Source organism: Oncorhynchus kisutch, linkage group LG14 (genome assembly GCF_002021735.2).
Source record: "Oncorhynchus kisutch isolate 150728-3 linkage group LG14, Okis_V2, whole genome shotgun sequence".
Taxonomy (NCBI): Eukaryota; Metazoa; Chordata; class Actinopteri; order Salmoniformes; family Salmonidae; genus Oncorhynchus; species Oncorhynchus kisutch.
In genome coordinates this window covers 50,826,405-50,848,290 of record NC_034187.2, presented here as the reverse complement: position 1 = coordinate 50,848,290, position 21,886 = coordinate 50,826,405, and the positions used below count along the sequence as shown (strand labels likewise).

The following is a 21,886-nucleotide window of genomic DNA, read 5'->3' as shown; positions in this document are numbered from 1 at the left end:
GCGGCAGGGTAGCCTAGTGGTTAGAGCGTTGTACTAGTAACCGGAAGATTGCAAGTTCAAACCCCCGAGCTGACAAGGTACAAATCTGTCGTTCTGCCCCTGAACAGGCAGTTAACCCACTGTTCCTAGGCCATCATTGAAAATAAGAATTTGTTCTTAACTGACTTGCCTAGTTAAATAAATAAAAAGGATTTGGAAGGGCACACACATGTCTATATAAGGGTTGACAGTGCATGTCAGTGCAAAAACCAAGCCAAGGAATTGTCTTGTAGAGCTCTGAGACAGGATTGAGTTGAGGCACAGATCTGGGGAAGGGTACCAAGAAAATGTATGCAGCATTGAAGGTCCCCAAGAACAAGGGCATTGGTCAGGGAGGTGACCAAGAATCTGATGATCACTGACAGAGCTCCAGAGTTCCTCTGTGGAGATGGAAGAATCTTCCTGAAGGGCAACGATCTCTGCATCACTCCACCAATCAAGCCTTTAGAGTAGAGTGGCCACACGGAAGCCACTTTTCAGTAAAAGGCACATGACTGTCTGCTTGGAGTTTGCCAAAAGACACCTAAAGACTCTCGAACCATGCGCAACAAGATTCTCTGTTCTGATGAAACCAAAAGTGTCAAGTGTCACTTTTGGAGGAAACCTGGTACCATCCCTAAGGTGAAGCATGGTGTGGGGATGTTTTTCAAGTCAGGATCAAGGGAAAGATGAGCTGAAGACCTGAAAATAGCTGTGCAGTGACGCTCCCCATCCAACCTGACAGAGCTTGAGAGGATCTGCAGAGAAAAATGGGATAAACTCTCCAAATACAGGTGTACCAAGCTTGTTGTGTCTTACCGAAGAAGTCTCGAGGCTGTAATCGCTGCCAACGGTCCTTCAACAAAGTACTGAGTAAAGGGTCTGAATACTTATGTAAATGTGATATTTCAGTATAGATATTTTTTTTGTTTGTTGCAGAAATGTCTAAAAACCTGTTTTTGCTTTGTCATTATGGGATATTGTGTGTAGATTGATAAGGAAAAAAACGATTTAATACATTTTAGAATAAGGTTGTAAAGTAACAAAATGTGGAAGTGGTCAAGTGGTCTGAATACTTTCCGGATGCACTGTATGTTAGCTTTCAGTCAACTCAACACAACTCAACAGTTAAGTTGAGGCATTCATTCCGAGTGGTTAAGGAAAGGGTTAAGGTTTGGATAGGGTTAAAATAAAATGTCAAACGAGTGCCTAGCACTGGGATTAAACCCATGAACCTCAGAGCCATAGCTTGCGAGCCTATTATGTGGTAATAGTTGCTCATGCTGCCCCTAGTGGATGGTAGGACATTGCAATGGACATAATAATAACACCAGGGCGTTGCAATGGGGTGCCTGCAGTTCTGCACCCAGGAGTCATAATCCATGCGAGAGCGTCCTGTTAGAGCCATGAGAAAGGCCGCTGAGACAGAGAGCCAAGGAGGGTTGACATCCTCAGACCAGAACCCGAGGCAGTTTCCTCACCTCTCCAGTCACATACTATCACTGCTCTCAGTGGCTAAACGGGACCACAGGCAACAACATGTTTCTGGGTCAGGAGAATTCTAAAGCTCCCCTTCAAAAAGTAACCAAAGGACAGAATGCATTGAGATGGTGGTGAATGTTTTAGAGATGTGAAAGAGACTGTGTCTTAATTGAAGGTTTCCTGGTTAAATACATGTTAAATCAAATGAAAGGGTTCTTCTTTGTGATACAGTGCCTTCCGAAAGTATTCGGCCCCTTGAACTTTGCGACCTTTTGCCACATTTCAGGCTTCAAACATAAAGATATAAAACTGTATTTTTTTGTGAAGAATCAACAACAATTGGGACACAATCATGAAGTGGAACGACATTTATTGGATATTTCATACTTTTTTAACAAATAAAAACTGAAAGATTGGGCGTGCAAAATTATTCAGCCCCTTTACTTTCAGTGCAGCAAACTCTCTCCAGAAGTTCAGTGAGGATCTCTGAATGATCCAATGTTGACCTAAATGACTAATGATGATAAATACAATCCACCTGTGTGTAATCAAGTCTCCGTATAAATGCACCTGCACTGTGATAGTCTCAGAGGTCCGTTAAAAGCGCAGAGAGCGTCATGAAGAACAAGGAACACACCAGGCAGGTCCGAGATACTGTTGTGAAGAAGTTTAAAGCCGGATTTGGATACAAAAAGATTTCCCAAGCTTTAAACAGGAGTATCAGACCACTGCAAATCTACCAAGACCTGGCCGTCCCTCTAAACTTTCAGCTCATACAAGGAGAAGACCGATCAGAGATGCAGCCAAGAGGCCCGTGATCACTCTGGATGAACTGCAGAGATCTACAGCTGAGGTGGGAGACTCTGTCCATAGGACAACAATCAGTCGTATATTGCACAAATCTGGCCTTTATGGAAGAGTGGCAAGAAGAAAGCCATTTCTTAAAGATATCCATAAAAAGTGTTGTTTAAAGTTTGCCACAAGCCACCTGGGAGACACACCAAACATGTGGAAGAAGGTGCTCTGTTCAGATGAAACCAAAATTGAACTTTTTGGCAACAATGCAAAACGTTATGTTTGGCGTAAAAGCAACACAGCTCATCACCCTGAACACACCATCCCCACTGTCAAACATGGTGGTGGCAGCATCATGGTTTGGGCCTGCTTTTCTTCAGCAGGGACAGGGAAGATGGTTAAAATTGATGGGAAGATGGATGGAGCCAAATACAGGACCATTCTGGAAGAAAACCTGATGGAGTCTGCAAAAGACCTGAGACTGGGACGGAGATTTGTCTTCCAACAAGACAATGATCCAAAACATAAAGCAAAATCTACAATGGAATGGTTAAAAAATAAACATATCCAGGTGTTAGAATGGCCAAGTCAAAGTCCAGACCTGAATCCAATCGAGAATCTGTGGAAAGAACTGAAAACTGCTGTTCACAAATGCTCTCCATCCAACCTCACTGAGCTCGAGCTGTTTTGCAAGGAGGAACGGGAAAAAATGTCAGTCTCTCGATGTGCAAAACTGACATACCCCAAGCGACTTACAGCTGTAATCGCAGCAAAAGGTGGCGCTACAAAGTATTAACTTAACGGGGCTGAATAATTTTGCACGCCCAATTTTTCAGTTTTTGATTTGTTAAAAAAGTTTGAAATATCCAATAAATGTCGTTCCACTTCATGATTGTGCCCCACTTGTTGTTGATTCTTCACAAAAAAATACAGTTTTATATCTTTATGTTTGAAGCCTGAAATGTGGCAAAAGGTCGCAAAGTTCAAGGGGGCCGAATACTTTCGCAAGGCACTGTATATCCTCTTTCAGGTGTGTTGGATATTATGTCATTGTGTCTAATGAAAAGTCACAGCTCAGATCTGTGACAAGAGAAGACAAGCATTTGGTTGATCACCATAGTGCCACCACTATGGACCACCACTATGGACCACCATAGTGCCACCACTATGGACCACCATACTGCCACCATGTCAAGTCATTCATACAAACCTATGTGCTTTATTGGTGTCATGTTGAAGATTCTTTCATGCAGTTCTCAGCATAGGTTTTACATTAAAAAATGATTCAGCAAGCGAGGCAAATACAACTTTGACTCCTGTATTGTCAGCAACCGGTTCTTCGCACATACGTAGACGGCAAAACACATCCATCTATTGAGCTTTGTGACACTTCTACATTCCTCTATAGGGGAAACTGGTGCTGGGTGTCACTTTTGAACTCACACTTTTTGACTCGTGTGTACAGCATTTCTCAGTACAAGTATATCTTACAAGACTCTTGTCAACATTAATAGAAATACCAAGGTATTGGTTTGAAATGGGGACCACTTGAATTCTCATATCTTATTCTAACATGCTATGGGGCTGGATGTTACAATGTTTGCGGGGCTGTAATGGTGGATACATTCATTATGACGATGTGCAAAATCCTATGGCTGATGTTTTAGAGAAAAAACAGACATCAATCTAAATTGAAATGACTAAAACCAAATCGAAACGGTAGAAATGATAAGGGATGTTTATACAGTCTCTTCACTCTGTCCAGCTCGCTAACAATCACCGAAACTAAAGCTAGAGAGTCATGGAGGATGAAAAATTCCCAAATCGGTGGATAGAGGAAAATGTTTTGGCACATTTTGACAGCGAGGAAATATAACACATTTTCAGTGCTGCCCACCGGACCTTGGTGAAGACCGAATGCTACCCGCAGGGCAAAATTAGTTTGACACCCCTGATTTAATACAATGATGTTCCAGCAACTTCTCCTTTGACTTTCCTTTAAATTTCAATTTGTTTTCATTGGGGGGCATTTGATTTTCATAATGATGACAAAGTGTTGTTTCTAGCAATCCTCAGAATGTCATGTACTGTAAACAAAATATTTGCTCATTGAATCTTTTCCTCACCCGCCAGGGAAAGGCGTGGACCGTGTTTGCGGCACGGGGTGAAACGCTCACAGGACCCTTATGTGTTAGGCCTATGTGTGAGTTGAGTCTCAACTTAGCAAGACCCTAAGTTTCCTGAGTAGGGCGTTGAGTGTTAGCAGAGACACTCAAGAAACAGAGAGGCGCTGCCGCTTGCAGGGTCTGCATGGTAGCCTACTCCATCCTCCTTGGACCCTGATAGGGCCCCACTCTGTGGCGCATGACTAATGTCAGAACAAGAGGCAGAGTCCCGCTGCTAGGCTGCACTTAACAGTGCATTGATTTCAAATCCCCAGCGCTCTTCCCAGGGGGTGCTAGGACGCACCTCTGCTGGTGGGTCGTAGGACACCCCCCCCCCCCATTCCTTGCCCCCCTCTATCTCCAGACCACATCCCCTAACCACCGCTGTGTCCATTTGGGTGAACTAGACTGGATGGGTCTCTCCATACCCCCCCTCCCGCTCTACCTCCCCATGCTGTGGGTCTCAGTGGAGCCAACCAGGGTTCAGGGGCACTAAAGCTCCCACAAGACTGTAGACATGGTTTGGGAGGGAGGGGGGTTAGGGCCAAGTGGAGTCAGGAGGCGGCCGAGTGGAACAGGTCTGTGGTCAAAATCAATGCATTGGCAATTTGGAGGAGCGCTTCCGACAGAGTTGGGAATTTCACATTCCCTAACCCCTTCTTTCCTAGTACCTGGGAGAGCATGACCACTAGAAAAAAACAACATCCTGTAAATCTGTAGGAAAAGAGACTAGAGACACTTGATTTCTGCAGCCTCCTGTCACAAAACCTGACCTGTTCAATACTCATCAGTGTGGTGGCCGGTGTCACGTTAAACACTCAAATCTATTGCATCGTATGGAAAGGATTTCAGCTGTTTGTGTGGTTGAGGACATCAGTAAAAGCCTACGTGAAAAGCCTGCTGATTGGATAACCTTCATTAACCTGCATGCATTTCTAGGGTTCAGTTGAGTCTGACCAGATTGCCTCACAATATTATGACATTAGCTGAGCTACCAAAACACAACTGCAGCCAGTCCCCTCCTTACTGCTTTTACAAGAGGGTTCCTTGATGTTGATGTCACTACAAGACGTCAACCTCAAGGGCTAGACACTTCCCATTTTTAAACTGTGAAATCACTACCCTTTTCTCTCCATTTTGGTGCTTTAATAGTGATAACTCTTGTCTTCTTCATGCATAATAATGTAGCAATTTGCATCTGTTAGTGTTAGTATCGTCCAGTGCAAGTGGGGAGGCATACGCAGCCTTCATGTCGTGCATGATATTTCAGATTGATCTCTCCCAGCTGTATTCAGCACGGTGCATGTTTTAAGTAAGGCAGACGGCATTTCACTGTGCGTTAATGGGCTCTCAGCCTGTTAAGAATCAGGGCACAATTAAGAGGTGATAGTTTGATCTCCCACCTCACCGTTCTATTTCAGCTCTGCCGTGTGATTATGCCTTTTTGGGGGAGCCTTATTTATAGTCTCCCACGAACACTGCAGAAGGCAGGGTTTGGGCTTGTTGAACCTTTGTTTGATTCTTGTTGTAATGTTCAGAATGACTATGGGTATATCTTTGGTCTGAAAGACGGTGTTGGGGTTTAAAAGATAGAGAGAGATCCGGGGGCTTCAAATTGAATGGAATAGCTTGTTGATCAGGCCAAACAGAACAGGGTTGGGGATGATTGCGTTTTAGTGCATTTTGGAATTGGAATTCCAATTCAAGAATAGAAAAAAAACATGATTTAAAATCAATTTCAATACATGTTCCATTCAATAAGCAAATGCATTTCTAGAATTGAATGTAGTTTATTAAAATGGAAATGAGCCCAACCATGTCACAGGATACTAACCTTTTACAATGCATGAATTAAGAAGATCTGGCAATGTCTAGGTAGTTTTAATCAATAACTTAATTTGCCCTTCTATTCCTTATATAGTTAATGATATATGTTGAGTAAATATAACATAATCTATATGTTATATCCTAGGCTAGGGCAAAATTGAGTAATACTGGACTGCCACTTGCTGGTTAGAAGGAGAAAATGCATTCTGTCCCTGTCACTGATCAGGCTCAGAGGCCTTACCTTATTTCATCATATTTTTTCATGGGCTATATTTTAAAAATCATAGTGCTTCATAGTACATGTAGTCTCCTGGAGAGTAATGCAACATTTCATAATCAGTCACAGTGATTTTGTTCCAAATTGTGTAATTAGTTAACTTACATTTATAACTCTAGTTATAATTGGAAAATGATGATGATCTCTGCGGGCTGCTATGGAAATTTGACCTATCCTATCCTGGTTTTGAGATTAGGGGTGTGTTCGTAAATTCAATCTGAAGGGTCAGAGTGCGCTCAGAGTGCGCTCTGGGTGCTCTGGGTGTTAATTCAGAGCCTTGTCAGATTGTCCAGTTCATAAGTTCATCAGTTACACTCAGACAAGAGTGCTCTGAAATCGGAGTAGATAGTAGCCAGATTCTTAATTGCAGGGGCCTAGAACCCCTGGCATAGGGGCCTCAGTGAACTTGGAAATAGGTTGATAAACCCTGTTTTAGAGTAGCCGACTTTCAAGGCAAGCCTGCTCTCTTTTGCGTTTTTGCTTTCAAAGCACTGTTCTCTGCTCTGTGGTTTACTAAATATATTCTACACATTTCATTATTCTACAAATGTGGTTTCATTATTCTACAAATGCCTCGACTGTATGTTGATTTACTACGTCCCCTTTTTGACGTATCTATTTAGAATTGAATTTGCATCCCTGCTGTCTGCTCAGGACCTGTTCAAGATCATGTTGCCAGTCGCTTGCTTTGTCACAAAGCTCGCTCGAGGAGAGGACAGGGATACCCACCGTCAATCTGGCATTCCTTAGATTTAATTGGCTATGGACAACAGTCATTTATAGGCTAGTGGTGCGAAAGGCTGTCAATCGTGTCGAAGGGCGTCTCCCTAACGTACGCTGAGTAGCTACTGTGGCGAAACCTTTACCAGACCGTCACATTTTCCTTGAGTATATTGAAGTGTCACCGGTCTATCACATTTGCTGAGGCGACAGGTGAAATGGAAGAAAACAGTGAACAGGAAAGACCCCTTTTGAGGACAGTAAGTCATCGATAACGTAATATGTATATATGTATATCTGCAAATGCAGAGATGGAGAAAGATGCTTTTGTCCGGTCTCTGTGCTGGATTGAATAGCTTTTGTATTCAAACACATGTTGAGAAAATACGATTTAAAAATGTTTTGACAACCGCACTTATGCAGAGCAACAGTTATTTTATTTAGTTTTCTAATACTGTGTCAGATGTAGCTTCGGCTTTGGGGGATGCTAGCCAAGTTGCTAGCTAATGTCAACAAGACACTCGTGGCTTTCTGTTTCTGTCGCTATGACGCTTGTGAGGAGGATGAGCGGATCATGAACTCCTCATTGACTGTCCTCTAAGACAATGTTTAAGTAAGTAGCTAGCTAGCTAGTAAAGTTGACTTTTCTCTGACTGAGTTGCAAGTCAAATATGCTTTGATCACTTTAGTTTTGACTGTTAAAATTAGACTGATATGACAGCCCAGTTGGACTAGTTAGCGGGTAATTGTACTAGTGAGCGGGCTTACTGTACTTCCTGTTTTGTTGGGTGGGTCTTTCATTTTGGTGAGAGAAAGATAATTGTGTTGAAGAGGTAAAAGAGCAACATGGCCCAAAATCTATATACTCCACTTATTTCTTCTGTCCACAGTGGCAGTGCTCTCTAACGTGAGATTAGAGTTGGTAGCCTGGTCCCAAATCTGTTTGTGCTCTCGCCTGCTGCATTGCTCTCGCTTGCAAGCATAAAATGTTTGGGATGGCTATGAGTGACAAGGACTTGTCATCATAGCACAAACAAACTGGTACTCAGGCTAAGAATCAAGTGCACCTTTATATGTGCTTTCCCATCATCCTTTTTTACATTCCTCAGTCCTTCCTTAGCTGTCACTAGAAGGTAAGTATACTTGCCATTCCTCCTCATCCAATTGCAGTCTTATCATAATGATGTCTTAGGAAGTGTGTGTGTTGGGGAGGTGAGAGGGTGGAGTAACCTGACCCTTTGCTGCCCTGCGTGCATCTTTCCACTCAAGGTTGCCTCTAGTCAATCAGTGGCTTGACTGTGACACAGGAGACCTCAGACAAATGACTGTTTGAAAAGGACATGTTTAATGAAGCCCAGCTTCACTCTTTGTCAGAGCTGCTCCCCCTCCATCTTGACTTGAAGAATATGTGATTGTTCTTATGTCAGCAGGGATTTAGATTTGCTCTGTTCACCATTGGGACTGTTTAAATACAGTATTACCAGGAATGTCATCATGACATCATATAGGCCTAGCTGGTCTCCCATATTTAACCCTCAGTTATACAATGTGTGGGTCTAATCCTGAATGCTGATTGGTTAATAGCGCATTCCAGCCGGTGTCGATTCCACTAGTTACCATCGGCTAAATCTATGACGTTTCGTAAATTATAAACTTGATCTCCACTATACAAAGCATGTAGGCATTATCTCACATTTCTTTTAGACTAACATTTCGTTTTCAACAGCAGAGATTTGTATAAACCTTGCTGTCTGTCTCTCCGACATTTGCAACATTGTTTCAATATTGAAATTTGATCTCCAGCTGTCCCATAGTAATGAACGTGTAGGGCTCGGGAGTCGGAACGAGACAGACAGGCAGGCAGCGTTTCTCAGCCAGTTGAAATCACGAATCAGCTGGCATAATTTTTAATGGATATATACAAAGAAATGTCAATTGAAAAAAGGTACAACGAAACAAAGTGAAGCTAGTTTGCAGTCTTTCCAGCTTCAGTTTGAAGTGATTGTGTTAGCTGTGTTGTTGGCTAGCTCCTCTGAACAACAGTGTCTTGACGAGAAAGCACGTGTTCTGTGCCAGGCGAAATTGCACCTCATTAGCTTATTGTTATGGAAGTATCCATATAAATGTCACTAGAAAACAGCTTATACAAATGCAGCTACTGTTGTTATTTTGGCTGCACGTGACGTGACTGTAAGTTAGCCATAGTTGGCTAGCAAGCAAGGGATAAGAACATTGCCAGCCAGTATGACAATGTAATATTTAGGACAAACAACATTTATCTCTTGCTTGTACAGAACAAAAAGACTGAACGACTGGTTCGTCTTCTCTGGCAAACGAACCAATAGAACGAAAGACCAGCCGGCAACCGAACCAATGGAACAAACAAACAACCAGCCGGCTTGGGTGCAACCCTAGATTTGTGTCGGGACTATATCTTATGGAAGGATGAAATAGTATGAATAAAAAATCAAAATAACATTTTTAATGAAAATATATCGATCATTATTTGAATTTGTTGGTAACCCTTTGTATAAAAGTGATAATGCCTTATCACTTAAGTGTAAGCCTCCTGACCTCTCCTACTGCAAATGATTCCTCCTGAATCAGTTTATGGCATTTGTGGAGAGCCCCTGAAACTCCTGACAAACAATCATTGTAAACCTCAATGTATTAGATTATGAAATCAACTAACATTTTATTTGTCACATCATTTGTAAACAACTGGTGTAAACTAAGAGTGAAATGCTTTACGGGCCTTTCCCAACAATGCAGAGAGAAAAATAGGAAAATTATAGAAAAAATGATACCAACAGGAATAGATTAACAAATGAGGTGGAAGGGGTGGTGAAAGCTGTGGCCTGATTGAAGCCAATGCCCATCCAAATGGACAGTGCTGTCAAGGCCACAGACCTTGCCTGTGCTCGGCAAGTCCAAATGAAACTACCTAGGTTTTAGACATTAATCACCCGACCCTGAGTGAAACTAGAAATAGCTTTCATTCATACACAGGCTCAGAGTACATTACTTGGTTGGCTTACTTTCCCCAACAAATGATAGCTTGTGTGTGTGTACACCAATCCCCTCTAAGTCAATTAGTGGACATGCTCCTACAGGATTTTTATGCACTTGGTGGGAAAGCTTTAGAACCACTTTTCAAGAGATTAAATTCAATCAAGCCATAGCTTTCACAACTCCTTCACCCTCAATTTAAGAATATCCCCCATAGTTTGAGATAATATGGGAATCATTTTCTCTCAAATTATTTTGGGCATTTAGACGTATAGGTCCTATGACTGACCAGCGAACTCTTCCCATATCCATTTCCCCTCAATTACTGCATGTATGGTGACCACATCCCCTTGCCTTCCCGATATACAGTGCATTCGGAAAGTATTCAGGTCCCTTGACTTTATCCACATTTTGTTAAGTTACAGCCTTATTTTAAAATGATTCAATTATTTGTTAATTAATCTACACACAATAGCCCATTATGAAAAAGCAAAAGACAGGTTTTAGGAAATATTTTCAAATGTATACAAAAATGTAAAAACAAGAAATACCTTATTGACATAAGTATTCAGACCCTTTGCTAAGAGACTCGAAATTGAGCTCAGGTGCATTCTGTTTCCATTGATCATCCTTGAAATGTTTCTATAACATGATTGGAGTCCACCTGTGGTAAATTCAATTGATATGACATGATTTGGAAAGGCACACACCTGTCTATATAAGGTCCCACAGTTCACAGTGCATGTCAGAGCAAAAACCAAGCCATGAGGTCGAAGGAATTGTCGATTAATCGGTATAGGCTTTTTTGGTCCTCCAATAATCGGTATCGGCGTTGAAAAATCATAATTGGTCGACCTCTACAATGGTCACTCTGACAGAGCTCCAGAGTTCCTCTGTGGAGATGGGAGAACCTTCCTGAAGGACAACCATCTCTGCAGCACTCCACCAATCAGGCCTTTATGGTAGAGTGGCCAGACGGAAGCCACTCCTCAGTAAAAGGCACATGACAGCCCGCTTGGAGTTTGCCAAAAGGCACCTGAAGGACTCAGACCATGAGAAACAAGATTCTCTGATCTGAGGAAACCAAGATTGAACTCTTTGGCCCGAATGCCAAGCGTCACGCTTGGAGGAAACCTGGTACCATCCCTACGGTGAAGCATGACAGCATCATGCTGTGGAGATGTTTATCAACGGCAGGGACTGGGAGAATAGTTAGGATCGATGGAAAGATGAACGGAGCAAAGTACAGAGAGATCCTTGATGAAAACCTGCACCACAGTGCTTAGGACCTCAAACTAGGGTGACAACAGGATAACGACCCTAAGAACACAGCCAAGACAAAGCATGAGTGGCTACGGGACAATCTTTAAATGTTCTTGAGTGGCCACGCCAGAATCCGGACTTGAACCCGATCGAACATCTCTGGAAAGACCTGAAAATAGCTGTGCAGCGACGCTCCCCACCCAACCTGACAGAACTTGAGAGGGTCTGCAGAAAAGAATGGGAGAAAATCCTCAAATACAGGTGTGCCAAGCTTGAAGCGTCATACCCAAGAAGACTCGAGGCTGTAATGACTGGCAAAGGTGCTTCAGCAAAGTCCTGAGTAAAGGGTCTGAATATTTACAGTATCAGTCCAAAGTTTGGACACACCTACTCATTGAAGTTTTTTTTCTACATAGCAGAATAATAGTGAAGACATCAAAACTATGAAATTACACATGGAATTATTTCGTAACCAAAAAAGTGTTAAATAAATAAAATTATATTTTATAGTTGAGATTGATGACGGCAATGCACAGCATTCTCTCAACCAGCTTCATAAGTTAGTCACCTGGAATGCATTTCAATAACAGGTGTGCCTTGTTAATTTGTGGAATTTGTTTCCTTCTTAATGCATTTGAGCCAATCAGTTGTGTTGTGACAAGGTAGGGGTGGTATACAGAAGATAGCCCTATTTGGTAAAAGACCAAGTCCATATTATTGCAAGAACAGCTCAACTAAGCAAAGTGAAACAACAGTTCATAATTACTTTAAGACATGAAGGTCGGTCAATCCAGAAAATTGAAAGTTTCTATAAGTGCAGTTGCAAAAACCATCAAGCACTATGATGAAACTGGCTATCATGAGGACTGCTGCAGAGGATAAGTTAATTAGAGTTAACTGCACCTCGGATTGCAGCCCAAATAAATGCAAATGTCTGTTAAATTCACAGAGTTCAAGTAACAGACACATCTCAACATCAACTGTTCAGAGGAGACTGTGTGAATCAGGCCTTCATTATCGAATTGCTGCAAAGAAACCACTACTAAAGGAGACCAATAATAAGAAGAGACTTGCTTGGGTCAAGAAACACGAGCAATGGACATTAGACCGGTAGAAATCTTGGTTTTTGGTTCCAACCGCCGTGTCTTAGTGAGATGCAGAGTAGGTGAACGGATGATCTCCGCATGTGTGGTTCCCACCCTGAAGCATGGAGGAGGGTGTGTGATGGTGTTGGGGTGCTTTGCTGGTGACAGTGGCTGTGATTTATTTAGAATTCAAGGCACACTTAACCAGCATGGCTACCACAGCATTCTGCAGTGATTTGCCATACCATCTGGTGTGTGCTCAGTCGGACTGTCATTTGTTTTTCAACAGGATATTGACCCAAAACACACCTCCAGGCTGTGTAAGGGCATTTTTTAGCAGGGAGAGTGATGGAGTGCTGCATCAGATGACCTGGCCTCCACAATCACCCAACCTCAACCCAATTGAGATGGTTTGGGATGAGTTGGACTGCAGAGTGAAGGAAAAGCAGCCAACAAGTGCTCAGCATATGTGGGAACTCCTTCAAGACTATTGGAAAAACATTCCTCTTGAAGCTGGTTGAGAGAATGCCAAGAGTGTGCAAAGCTGTCATCAAGACAAAGGGTGGCTACTTTGAAGAATCTCAAATATAAAATATATGTTATACATGTTTACAACATATACATGTTTCCAAATGTGTTATTTCATAATTTTTACGTCTTCACTATTATTCTACAATGTAGAAAATAATAAACAATAATGAAAAACCTTGAATGAGTAGGTGTGTCCAAACTTTTGACTGGTACTGTATGTAAATGTGTTATTTCTGTTTTTTATTTTTAATGAATGATCAACAATTTCTAGAAACCAGTTTTTGTTTTGCCATTATGGGGTATTGTGCATAGATTAAGGAGGAAAAAAACAATTGAATCAATTTCAGAATAAGGCTGTAACGTAACAAAATGTGGAAGAAATCAAGGGGTATGAATACTTTCCGAATGCACCGTAGGTAATTTATTTTCCTTTCACACACGTTTCCCTTGACCACACATAAGGTTCTGAGCTTTTACCACCACCTGTGTTTGACCTTGGCTCTACCTCTGTTGTCATGGAATTGTACCTCAGGTGCCAGGAGAATCGTGCCAAAAGGCTTTGTGTCCTGCTGTCTTCCCCCACTAAGATCTGAAATAGGTTCTTAGTTCAGCAGGTTCAGGCTCTCTGCTCTATTCCATTTAAAGCTCTGTAGAGGCGTTATCAAAGAAGCTGACGTCTTCCTTAATTGCTGTACTCCCGTATCCAACAAAGCCTCCATCTTCACCCTACATTTTGTACCGCATGAACCTAGACAAGACACAATGGTGCTTCTGTTCATACAGTACTGTATCTATAATGCTAGGCATAGTCTTGGGTAGGGTTGAAGTAAAGCACAGTCTGTAGTGGACTAAGACTGTAAGCCTTTAAGTGCTGTTTTTCTTGGAAGGCTCACGGCCAAGAATGTGAAAATAATACATTTTTGTACGCTTTTGTTTGTTTATGCTTGGTTGCTTACTTTCAAATTAAATGTTATTATTTGCCCACAGAATTCTCCCCCCTCCCTAATTAAATTCCAGTCGTGAGAATTTGATAAGAGTTTTTACTGCACTGAGCTTATTGCTTAGTCTAAGCATGATTTGTAGGAGTGGGGTTGTGAAGTAGGTACAATGGGTTATGAGCCTAAAGGAGAAACAGACCAAAATGATTGCTAGTGAGTCTGGTCTTTGGTCTCTACTCCCTGCCACTGAGGTGTATTGTTCAATCTGATTCATTGGGCTTCACCTATATCTGCGTGTCAGGATAAGCAGGACAGGTTATCAAATGAAAGGAAACCTCAAGAGCCCATGTAGCCCAGTAGTTAGTTAGTAAGCTTTGCTGGTTTGTGGAGTCTTGATTCTGCAGTCATATGAATTTACAGGAGGTAGCTTAGTCTGAGGAGTCTGTATACTAGCTTCCCCATGTCTGAACATTCATACTGGAATCTGGACAATAGCCTGTCTGTCTACGAGACTCAATTAGACTGAAACATTTCCTGCTCTGGATCTTTCCCAAGGTCAGGTGCTGAGAGGAGACTGAGGACAGTGATTTAGCCGTGAGTTGGAGTGCAGAAAGCCCCCCCCCCCCCCCCCCCCCAAGCAGTCAACCCATTGGTTCCAGTCCGACACCTTTCAGTATACAAAAGTATGGCCCTATAAATGTACGAGACGGATAACATGGACGGGATCACAGAATCCGACATTGAAACGGAATTGTACAATATTCAAAAATGCATTTAACTTAGGGAATCAACTAAATGTATTGAAAATGAATTCACTTGCCCAAGTAAATCATAAGACATGGACAAAATGCATCATTGATTCGTAATTTCTACTTTCTAAAGAGACAATGAGAATTCCCCTTCTGTGTATGTGCGTTTACCACTTTGTGTAGCCGTTAGCGATGATGCTAATGAAAAGTCTTCTGGTATATGGAAAGGCATTCAATTAAATGTTAACTACAAAGTAGCCTATAATAACCAGGCATAATGATACCATGATTATTTTCATCTATCCAGTGGGTATTTGTTTTGCAAACTCTACCATCACATGTGCAATACAAAAACATAGCTTCACAACAGCCTCTTGCTGGTGCTCACTGGAATTAAAAGGTTACTATACCCCAAAATCTACATTTCACACATTTTTCGCAGACCTCAAAAGTGAACTCCTGATGTAGTTTAAGCATTGTTGTGGACTTAGAAAATCAAATGTAGTTGTTTTTCTACATAAAAAAACAGGGGGAAACGGAAACCGGGAATAACTGAAAACTGAATTTTAGGGAAAATTACGGAATCAGGCAATTTTTTTTACTGATTTTATAGGGCCCTACAAAAGGCAGTGTTTTTATGATTTGATTGTTGGACCTCATGTTTCGTAAGTTGAAAATGTCATGTCTGTGCAAATTATGTTTTTTGGGCTATGATAAAGTAACATAGTTGTACTAACTAGACCTAGTTCAGGCATTTGTCATGTCCTCCAGAACTCGAGGGGTGTATTTCAGTTAGGTTTTCAGCCGATTATGGATGAAAATAAAATTACTTTCATAATCGTTTAATATTTGTTTTTGTGGGGGACATCTGACTAAAGACAAGACAGCCGGGCATTTGTGCGGTTGAGGCCATTTCTGCGGTAACATAGGCTCTTTACAATGTGATGAAACTTTGTTACTCCTTGCTGAAAGGAAGGTGCTGTAGAAAAGTCTTCTGTTGAGCCATGAGCAAATTAGTTTTGATCAGCCATGGAAACAAATTGGCTCCATATTTAAAAAGAAGATGGAGAACAAACAATGAAGGAAAAATACAGGAGTTTTCGTGCAGGTTCAGCAAACTAGCGCAAAAATAATATTGTGATATTGTCAAAATTATATAATAACTAACTATTTTTTCCCCCGCATCACTAAAAGATGGGGCCAAATCTGTGCTCCTGGCACCAGTTTTGGATGGGTACCATAATCTTTGCCACCCAAGTGACAAGGTGATTGCTGCTTAGTTGGATTAAGAGTGTAGCTAAACAAACAAGAGTAGGCTACTCTTCCATCTATCAAAAACATCCAGTTGAAAACACACATTTGGCTGATTTTAGAGAAGTAACCTACCTTTCTAGTTTAGATTATTTTAAATCATGCAAGATAACGGTAATAGCTGGATATAGCTTGGTTCTTGACTGGTGAGTCAAGCAATTGACAGCCAGCTAGCTAGCGATTAGCTAACTAGCAATTAGCACAATTTAGGCCCAGCTTGCTATGAAAAGATGTGCTAGCTGTTTGCGGATGTAAGAAACACAAACTAATAGTGTCATTATAGAACGCTAGTCTAGTGGATTTATATTACGAAGCAAAGTGAAAACATATGTTGTCATCAACACTTTACCTTCTATAACGGTATTTGAATGTTTGAAATGCTTACTTACACGGTAAGGTTGTATTTGGCGCATATGACAAATAAAATTGGAATTAATTTGATGTGCTGCATTGACCATGCAGGCTGAACGCAAGGAGCTTGGTCTGTGTGGAAAGTAGCATGAGTGAGATGACAGATGACTCAAGTAGCAGAGTACACTATAAAAATTGGCGTTATACATGGCGTATCACATTTAACAAAACAAAACATTCAAATACTGTTATTAGAGGTCGAACGAAAAAAGCCGATATGGATTAATCGGATGATTTTTAAAATGTATTTATTTGTAATAATGACTATTACAACAATACTGAATGAACACTTATTTTAACTTAATATAATGCATAAATAAAATCAATGTAGCCTCAAATAAATAATGAAACATGTTCAATTTGGTTTAAATAATGCAAAAACAAAAGTGTTGAAGAAGAAGGTAAAAGTACAATATGTGCCATGTAAGAAAGCTAACGTTTAACTTCCTTGCTCAGAACATGAGAACATATGAAAGCTGGTGGTTCCTTTTAACATGAGTCTTCAATATTCCCAGGTAAGAAGTTTTAGGTTGTAGTTATTATAGGGATTATAGGACTATTTCTCTCTATACCATTTGTATTTCATTAACCTTTGACTATTGGATGTTCTTATAGGCACTTTAGGATTGCCAGTGTAACAGTATAGCTTCCGTCCCTCTCCTCACTCCTACCTGGGCTCAAACCAGGAACACAACAACAACAGCCACCCTCGAAGCATCGTTACCCATGCAGAGCAAGGGGAATAACTACTCCAAGTCTCAGAGCGAGTGACGTTTGAAACGCTATTAGCGCGCACCCCGCTAACTAGCTAGCCATTTCACATCGGTTACACAAGCCTAATCTCGGGAGTTGATAGGCTTGAAGTCATAAACAGCATGAATGCTTACGAGCCTGCTGCTGCCTACCATCACTCAGTCAGACTGCTCTATCAAATCATAGACTTAGTTATAACATGATAACAATAGGAAATACGAGCCTCATTAATATGGTCAATTCCGGAAAGTATCATCTCAAAAACAAGACGTTTATTCTTTCAGTGAAATACGGAACAGTTCCGTATTTTATCTAACGGGTGGCATCCATAAATCTAAATATTCCTGTTACATTGCACAACCTTCAATGTTATGTCATAATTACGTAAAATTCTGGCAAATTAGGCAGCCCAAACTGTTGCATATACACTGACTCTGCGTGCAATGAACACAACAGAAGTGACACAATTTCACCTGGTTAATATTGCCTGCTAACCTGGATTTCTTTTAGCTAAATATGCAGGTTTAAAAAATATATACTTCTGTGTATTGATTTTAAGGAAGGCATTGATGTTTATGGTTAGGTACACATTGGAGCAATGATACGCACCGCAACGATTATATGCAACGCAGGACACACTAGATAAACTAGTAATATCATCAACCATGTGTAGTTAACTAGGGATTATGATTGATTGATTGATTGTTTTTTATAAGATAAGTTTAATGCTAGCTAGCAACTTACCTTGGCTTACTGCATTCGCATAACAGGCAGTCTCCTCGTGGAGTGCAATGCAATCAGGTGGTTAGAGCGTTGGACTCGTTAACTGTAAGGTTGCAAGATTGAATCCCCTCTGTGTGTTAACTGACTTGCCTAGTTAAATAAAGATTAAATAAAGGTGTAAAAATGTTTTTAAACGATTTCCGATTGTTATGAAAACTTGAAATCGGCCCTAATTAATCTGCCATTCCGATTAATCGGTCGACCTCTAACTGTTATAGAAAGTAACGTAAAAACCCAAACCGGTCTGTGCATCACACCAGTAAAATACGGTGTACGGCCTAACCCTACCTTGAATGTGCCATTGTTGTGGCAAAGTGAAACCTTCAGAAATGAGGCCTCTTCCTCTCTGTCTCACAAATAGGGTGTAGGCCTAATTGAATTGGTCAGTGAAATCTGCAGTTGGACAGTTTTTTCTGCATAGAAAAGTATTGGGCGGGCTGTTTTTTCGGGCCGCCTATGTCCAAACAGTACATGTAGAATTTTTTGGGGGGGATACAAAAATGTTTTCCGTGTGAATGTAAACAACTTGGCTAAAACCAGATATAGAGTATGTAGAAAATTACCTAAATATGTTTTTTTAGAAGATCATCTTTGAGAACAAAAAAATCACACAAATATAAGATAGACAGACAGTCAGGGATAATCTAAAATTCCAATAATGATCCATTTAGGAGTATTTTTTGTTAAGGTATGGTGTCCCAATTGATTTTGTTATAATGTTTGACTCACTCAGATAGCATAAACCATAGAAAAATGTGTAGAATTCAGGGCCTAACATTTACTTTTTGTCCACCAGCCGCTGTGGCAGGTAGATGTAAAAATCTGCCAGCCACTCAGATTTTTTACCTGCCCAAATATTTTTTTTACAGCTAAAATTACACAAATCTAACACCAAAAATGGATCAACATGCTTTGGAATATTTCATTTAACCAACATATCACAGATGAGACAATTTCACCTTCCTTTTTAAGGGTGAAAGGTTACCTTGGTAATGCGACATTAGTCATGTTTGCGCCTGTGCAATTGAGAGTCTGAGTAGTAGCCCAATTGTATTCTCTTGTCGAACAGTTGAAACTCAAACATTGAAAAACAACCTAGCTTGTGAACAAAACAGTGTAAAAAGCCAAGAAACAGAAGGACAAAGTCTCACTTCAGTAGACTTCCTTTCAAGTAAATTAAACCAACTTGTCTACAGTGGGGCAAAAAAGTATTTAGTCAGCCACCAATTGTGCAAGTTCTCCCACTTAAAAAGATGAGAGAGGCCTGTAATTTTCATCATAGGTGCACTTCAACTATGACAGACAAAATGAGAAGAAAAAAAATCCGGGATGATCTGGGGTAATCTAACTGATCATGGCTACTGGTCAATCCCACCTGTTGGCTTCATGTCGCAGCTCTCCAGCCCTCTACTATACTAATCCAATCTGGTTAATAATCCTCTCAGATTAAAAGACTGAGTGAGTCTTTGGTGTCGGCCATGTGATCAGTCTCTCTCCGTGTGCAGTGGTGGATAATGGTCTCCAGAGCTGGTGGTGAGTCCATGGTGCTTACGAAGAAGAATAGACTGCCGGTTGCAGGCTGAGTCCCAAATGGCACCCTATTCTCTACAACTGCACTACTTTTGACCAGAGCAATACTTAATAGGGAATAGGGTGCTATTTGGGACTCATATTGGTCAAGATGAGACACTGTCTTGCTGACAGTACACATAGTACATTAACATAATTGGAGAGCCTGACCTTCAAATCCGGTTTAAAATAAATAAACTTAAAGTTCGCTGGTTCGAATCCCAGAGCCAACTAGGTGAAAAATCTGCCGATGTGTCCTTGATCAAGGCATTTAACCCTAATTGCTCCTGTAAGTCACTCTGGATAAGAATGTCTGCTATAATCTAAAAATGTACTGTGTGTCAGCTGGCGTGCCAATGCTTTGCCTCCATGTGAGATTCAGAGTTGGCCATTAGGTGTCACCCTGCCCCCCGGTTTCATCAGAACTGTATTGCTTGTGAGGCAATGGATCAGATGTATGGTTCTGTCCTGTCTTTAGCCGTTCATTACTTGTTGTAGGCTACCTTTCTGTGATTGCGACTAAAAATTCAAAATTGTATTTTATTTAGGCGGTGTAGGCCTCGGCACCCTGTTCCCTATGAAGTTACTACTTTTGACCAGGACCCATAGTGCAGGGCACTACTTCTGTAGGGCTCTGGTCAAAAGTAGTGCACTATATAGGGAATAGGGTTCCATTTGGGACAGAGACCTTGATTTACCATGTTCTTTCTATTACCATTGTATAAGTGTGATGTTACACTGTTATTTCCCTGTGTTTGACGACCTCATGTGGCCATGAGTCTCTATGGGATTAGAAGGTGCTGAAAGACGTGTACATGACCTTGAGACTGTGATAAAGATCACTAATGTATCAGAATCAAAGACATTTAATGAGTACATCTCTGTCTGTCCTTTTCAATTCTCCACACCCTCTGGGTAATGTTTGTCTGTGTGTGTGGGCGGGTGTGTGCCCTGAATGCCACTGTGGGTGATTGTGTGCGTATGTGTGTGTGTGTCCTCTGTGTCTGTGTATGTCCTCTCTGTCTGCGTGCACGTCTGCGTGCGCTCTTGGCTGTGCAAATGAAATATTCATGGTGGCGGGGGATTGGCTGCTGAGAAAGGAGCGGGCTGTCAGAGAGGAGCAGGTCTGTTTTAAGACAGGCAGCACTCTGCTTTCTCCCTCCGTATTAACACAGACGAGCAGGCAACAGCAGCCCACTATTCCAGTGTCTTAGTCAGAGCTCAGACACACACACGCTCACAGAAACACACACGCTCACAGAAACACACACGCTCACAGAAACACACACGCTCACACACACACACACACACACACACACACACACACACACACACACACACACGCACACACACACACACACACACACACACACAGGGGAGATAACAGAGAGACAAAGCCAGCTAACGCCACAGCTGCCTCGGCTGCCGCTGATGTTTTAGCCCCGATGGAGGGAAACCATGAAGGGGAGCATGTGCTGACGGTAGGTCTGCTCTGTTTGTTTGTCTTGTGTGCACGTCCGTGTGTGTGGATGTGTGTGTGTTTACGTGTGTGTCTTCTCCATCTCTGATGGGGGGGGGGAGTGTCCCTGACTGCCTCACCAACAAATGCCTCTTAGAAAATAAATGGTCCTTCCCGCTCTTCACTAGCCCTGAGGAGCAAGAGTGGGAGAAAATGAGACAGGAACAGATATGGCTGCTTTAAAGAGCGTGAGAGAGGACTAGAGGAGGAAAATGGGGCAGCAGACTAGAGTATGCACCTTTTGATAAAAATGTATAGATTATGAATATGATGTTTATTGTTTATCTATTGAATAGAAGTTGATGTCAGACCATTGAGGGAAATAGATAATGTTTGGCTATTGAAATAGCCTAGATAAGGCGAGAATGACATGGAAGGTTTAATAAGTAGACACCTGTGGTTATTAGGTTCTACATACAAGGAGAGGAAAATGTGTCTTAGAGAGAAATGGAAATGGTTTCCGTGACTGTGTAGCCTATGCTTTAGCCTATTTTCTGGGGGCGGGGGGGCATGCAGTTTGCTGCTGGCTCTGGTTTTGCGTTTAGCCCATGTGTGACGGTGGAGATGCAACTCAGAGGACTGGTGTGTGTCTCTAGAGCTATGTGACTTACGTCACCCCCCCCACCCCCCCTGCCTGGAACAAGTCCCAGTAACGACAGCCTGGAATAGAGGGAACTCTGA

The 21,886-nt window shown here is 41.6% G+C and overlaps 1 protein-coding gene across 6 annotated transcripts in view; it reads left to right on the top strand.

Annotated features, from left to right (window-relative positions):
* The first annotated feature begins 7,375 nt into the window (after positions 1 to 7,375).
* LOC109903746 (sodium bicarbonate cotransporter 3) overlaps positions 7,376 to 21,886 on the top strand; it is a 69,359-nt gene continuing 54,848 nt past the window's right edge. For 4 of the 6 annotated variants that reach the window (XM_020500648.2, XM_020500650.2, XM_020500645.2 and 1 more), the window contains exon 1: positions 7,376 to 7,544. In XM_020500648.2, coding sequence (XP_020356237.1) covers positions 7,503 to 7,544 — 42 coding nt within the window. In that variant the 5' untranslated portion in view covers positions 7,376 to 7,502. Of the gene's footprint in view, positions 7,545 to 20,840; positions 21,168 to 21,886 lie in introns of those variants that run through there. The other 2 variants (XM_020500646.2, XM_031788522.1) reach the window with 2 other exon arrangements.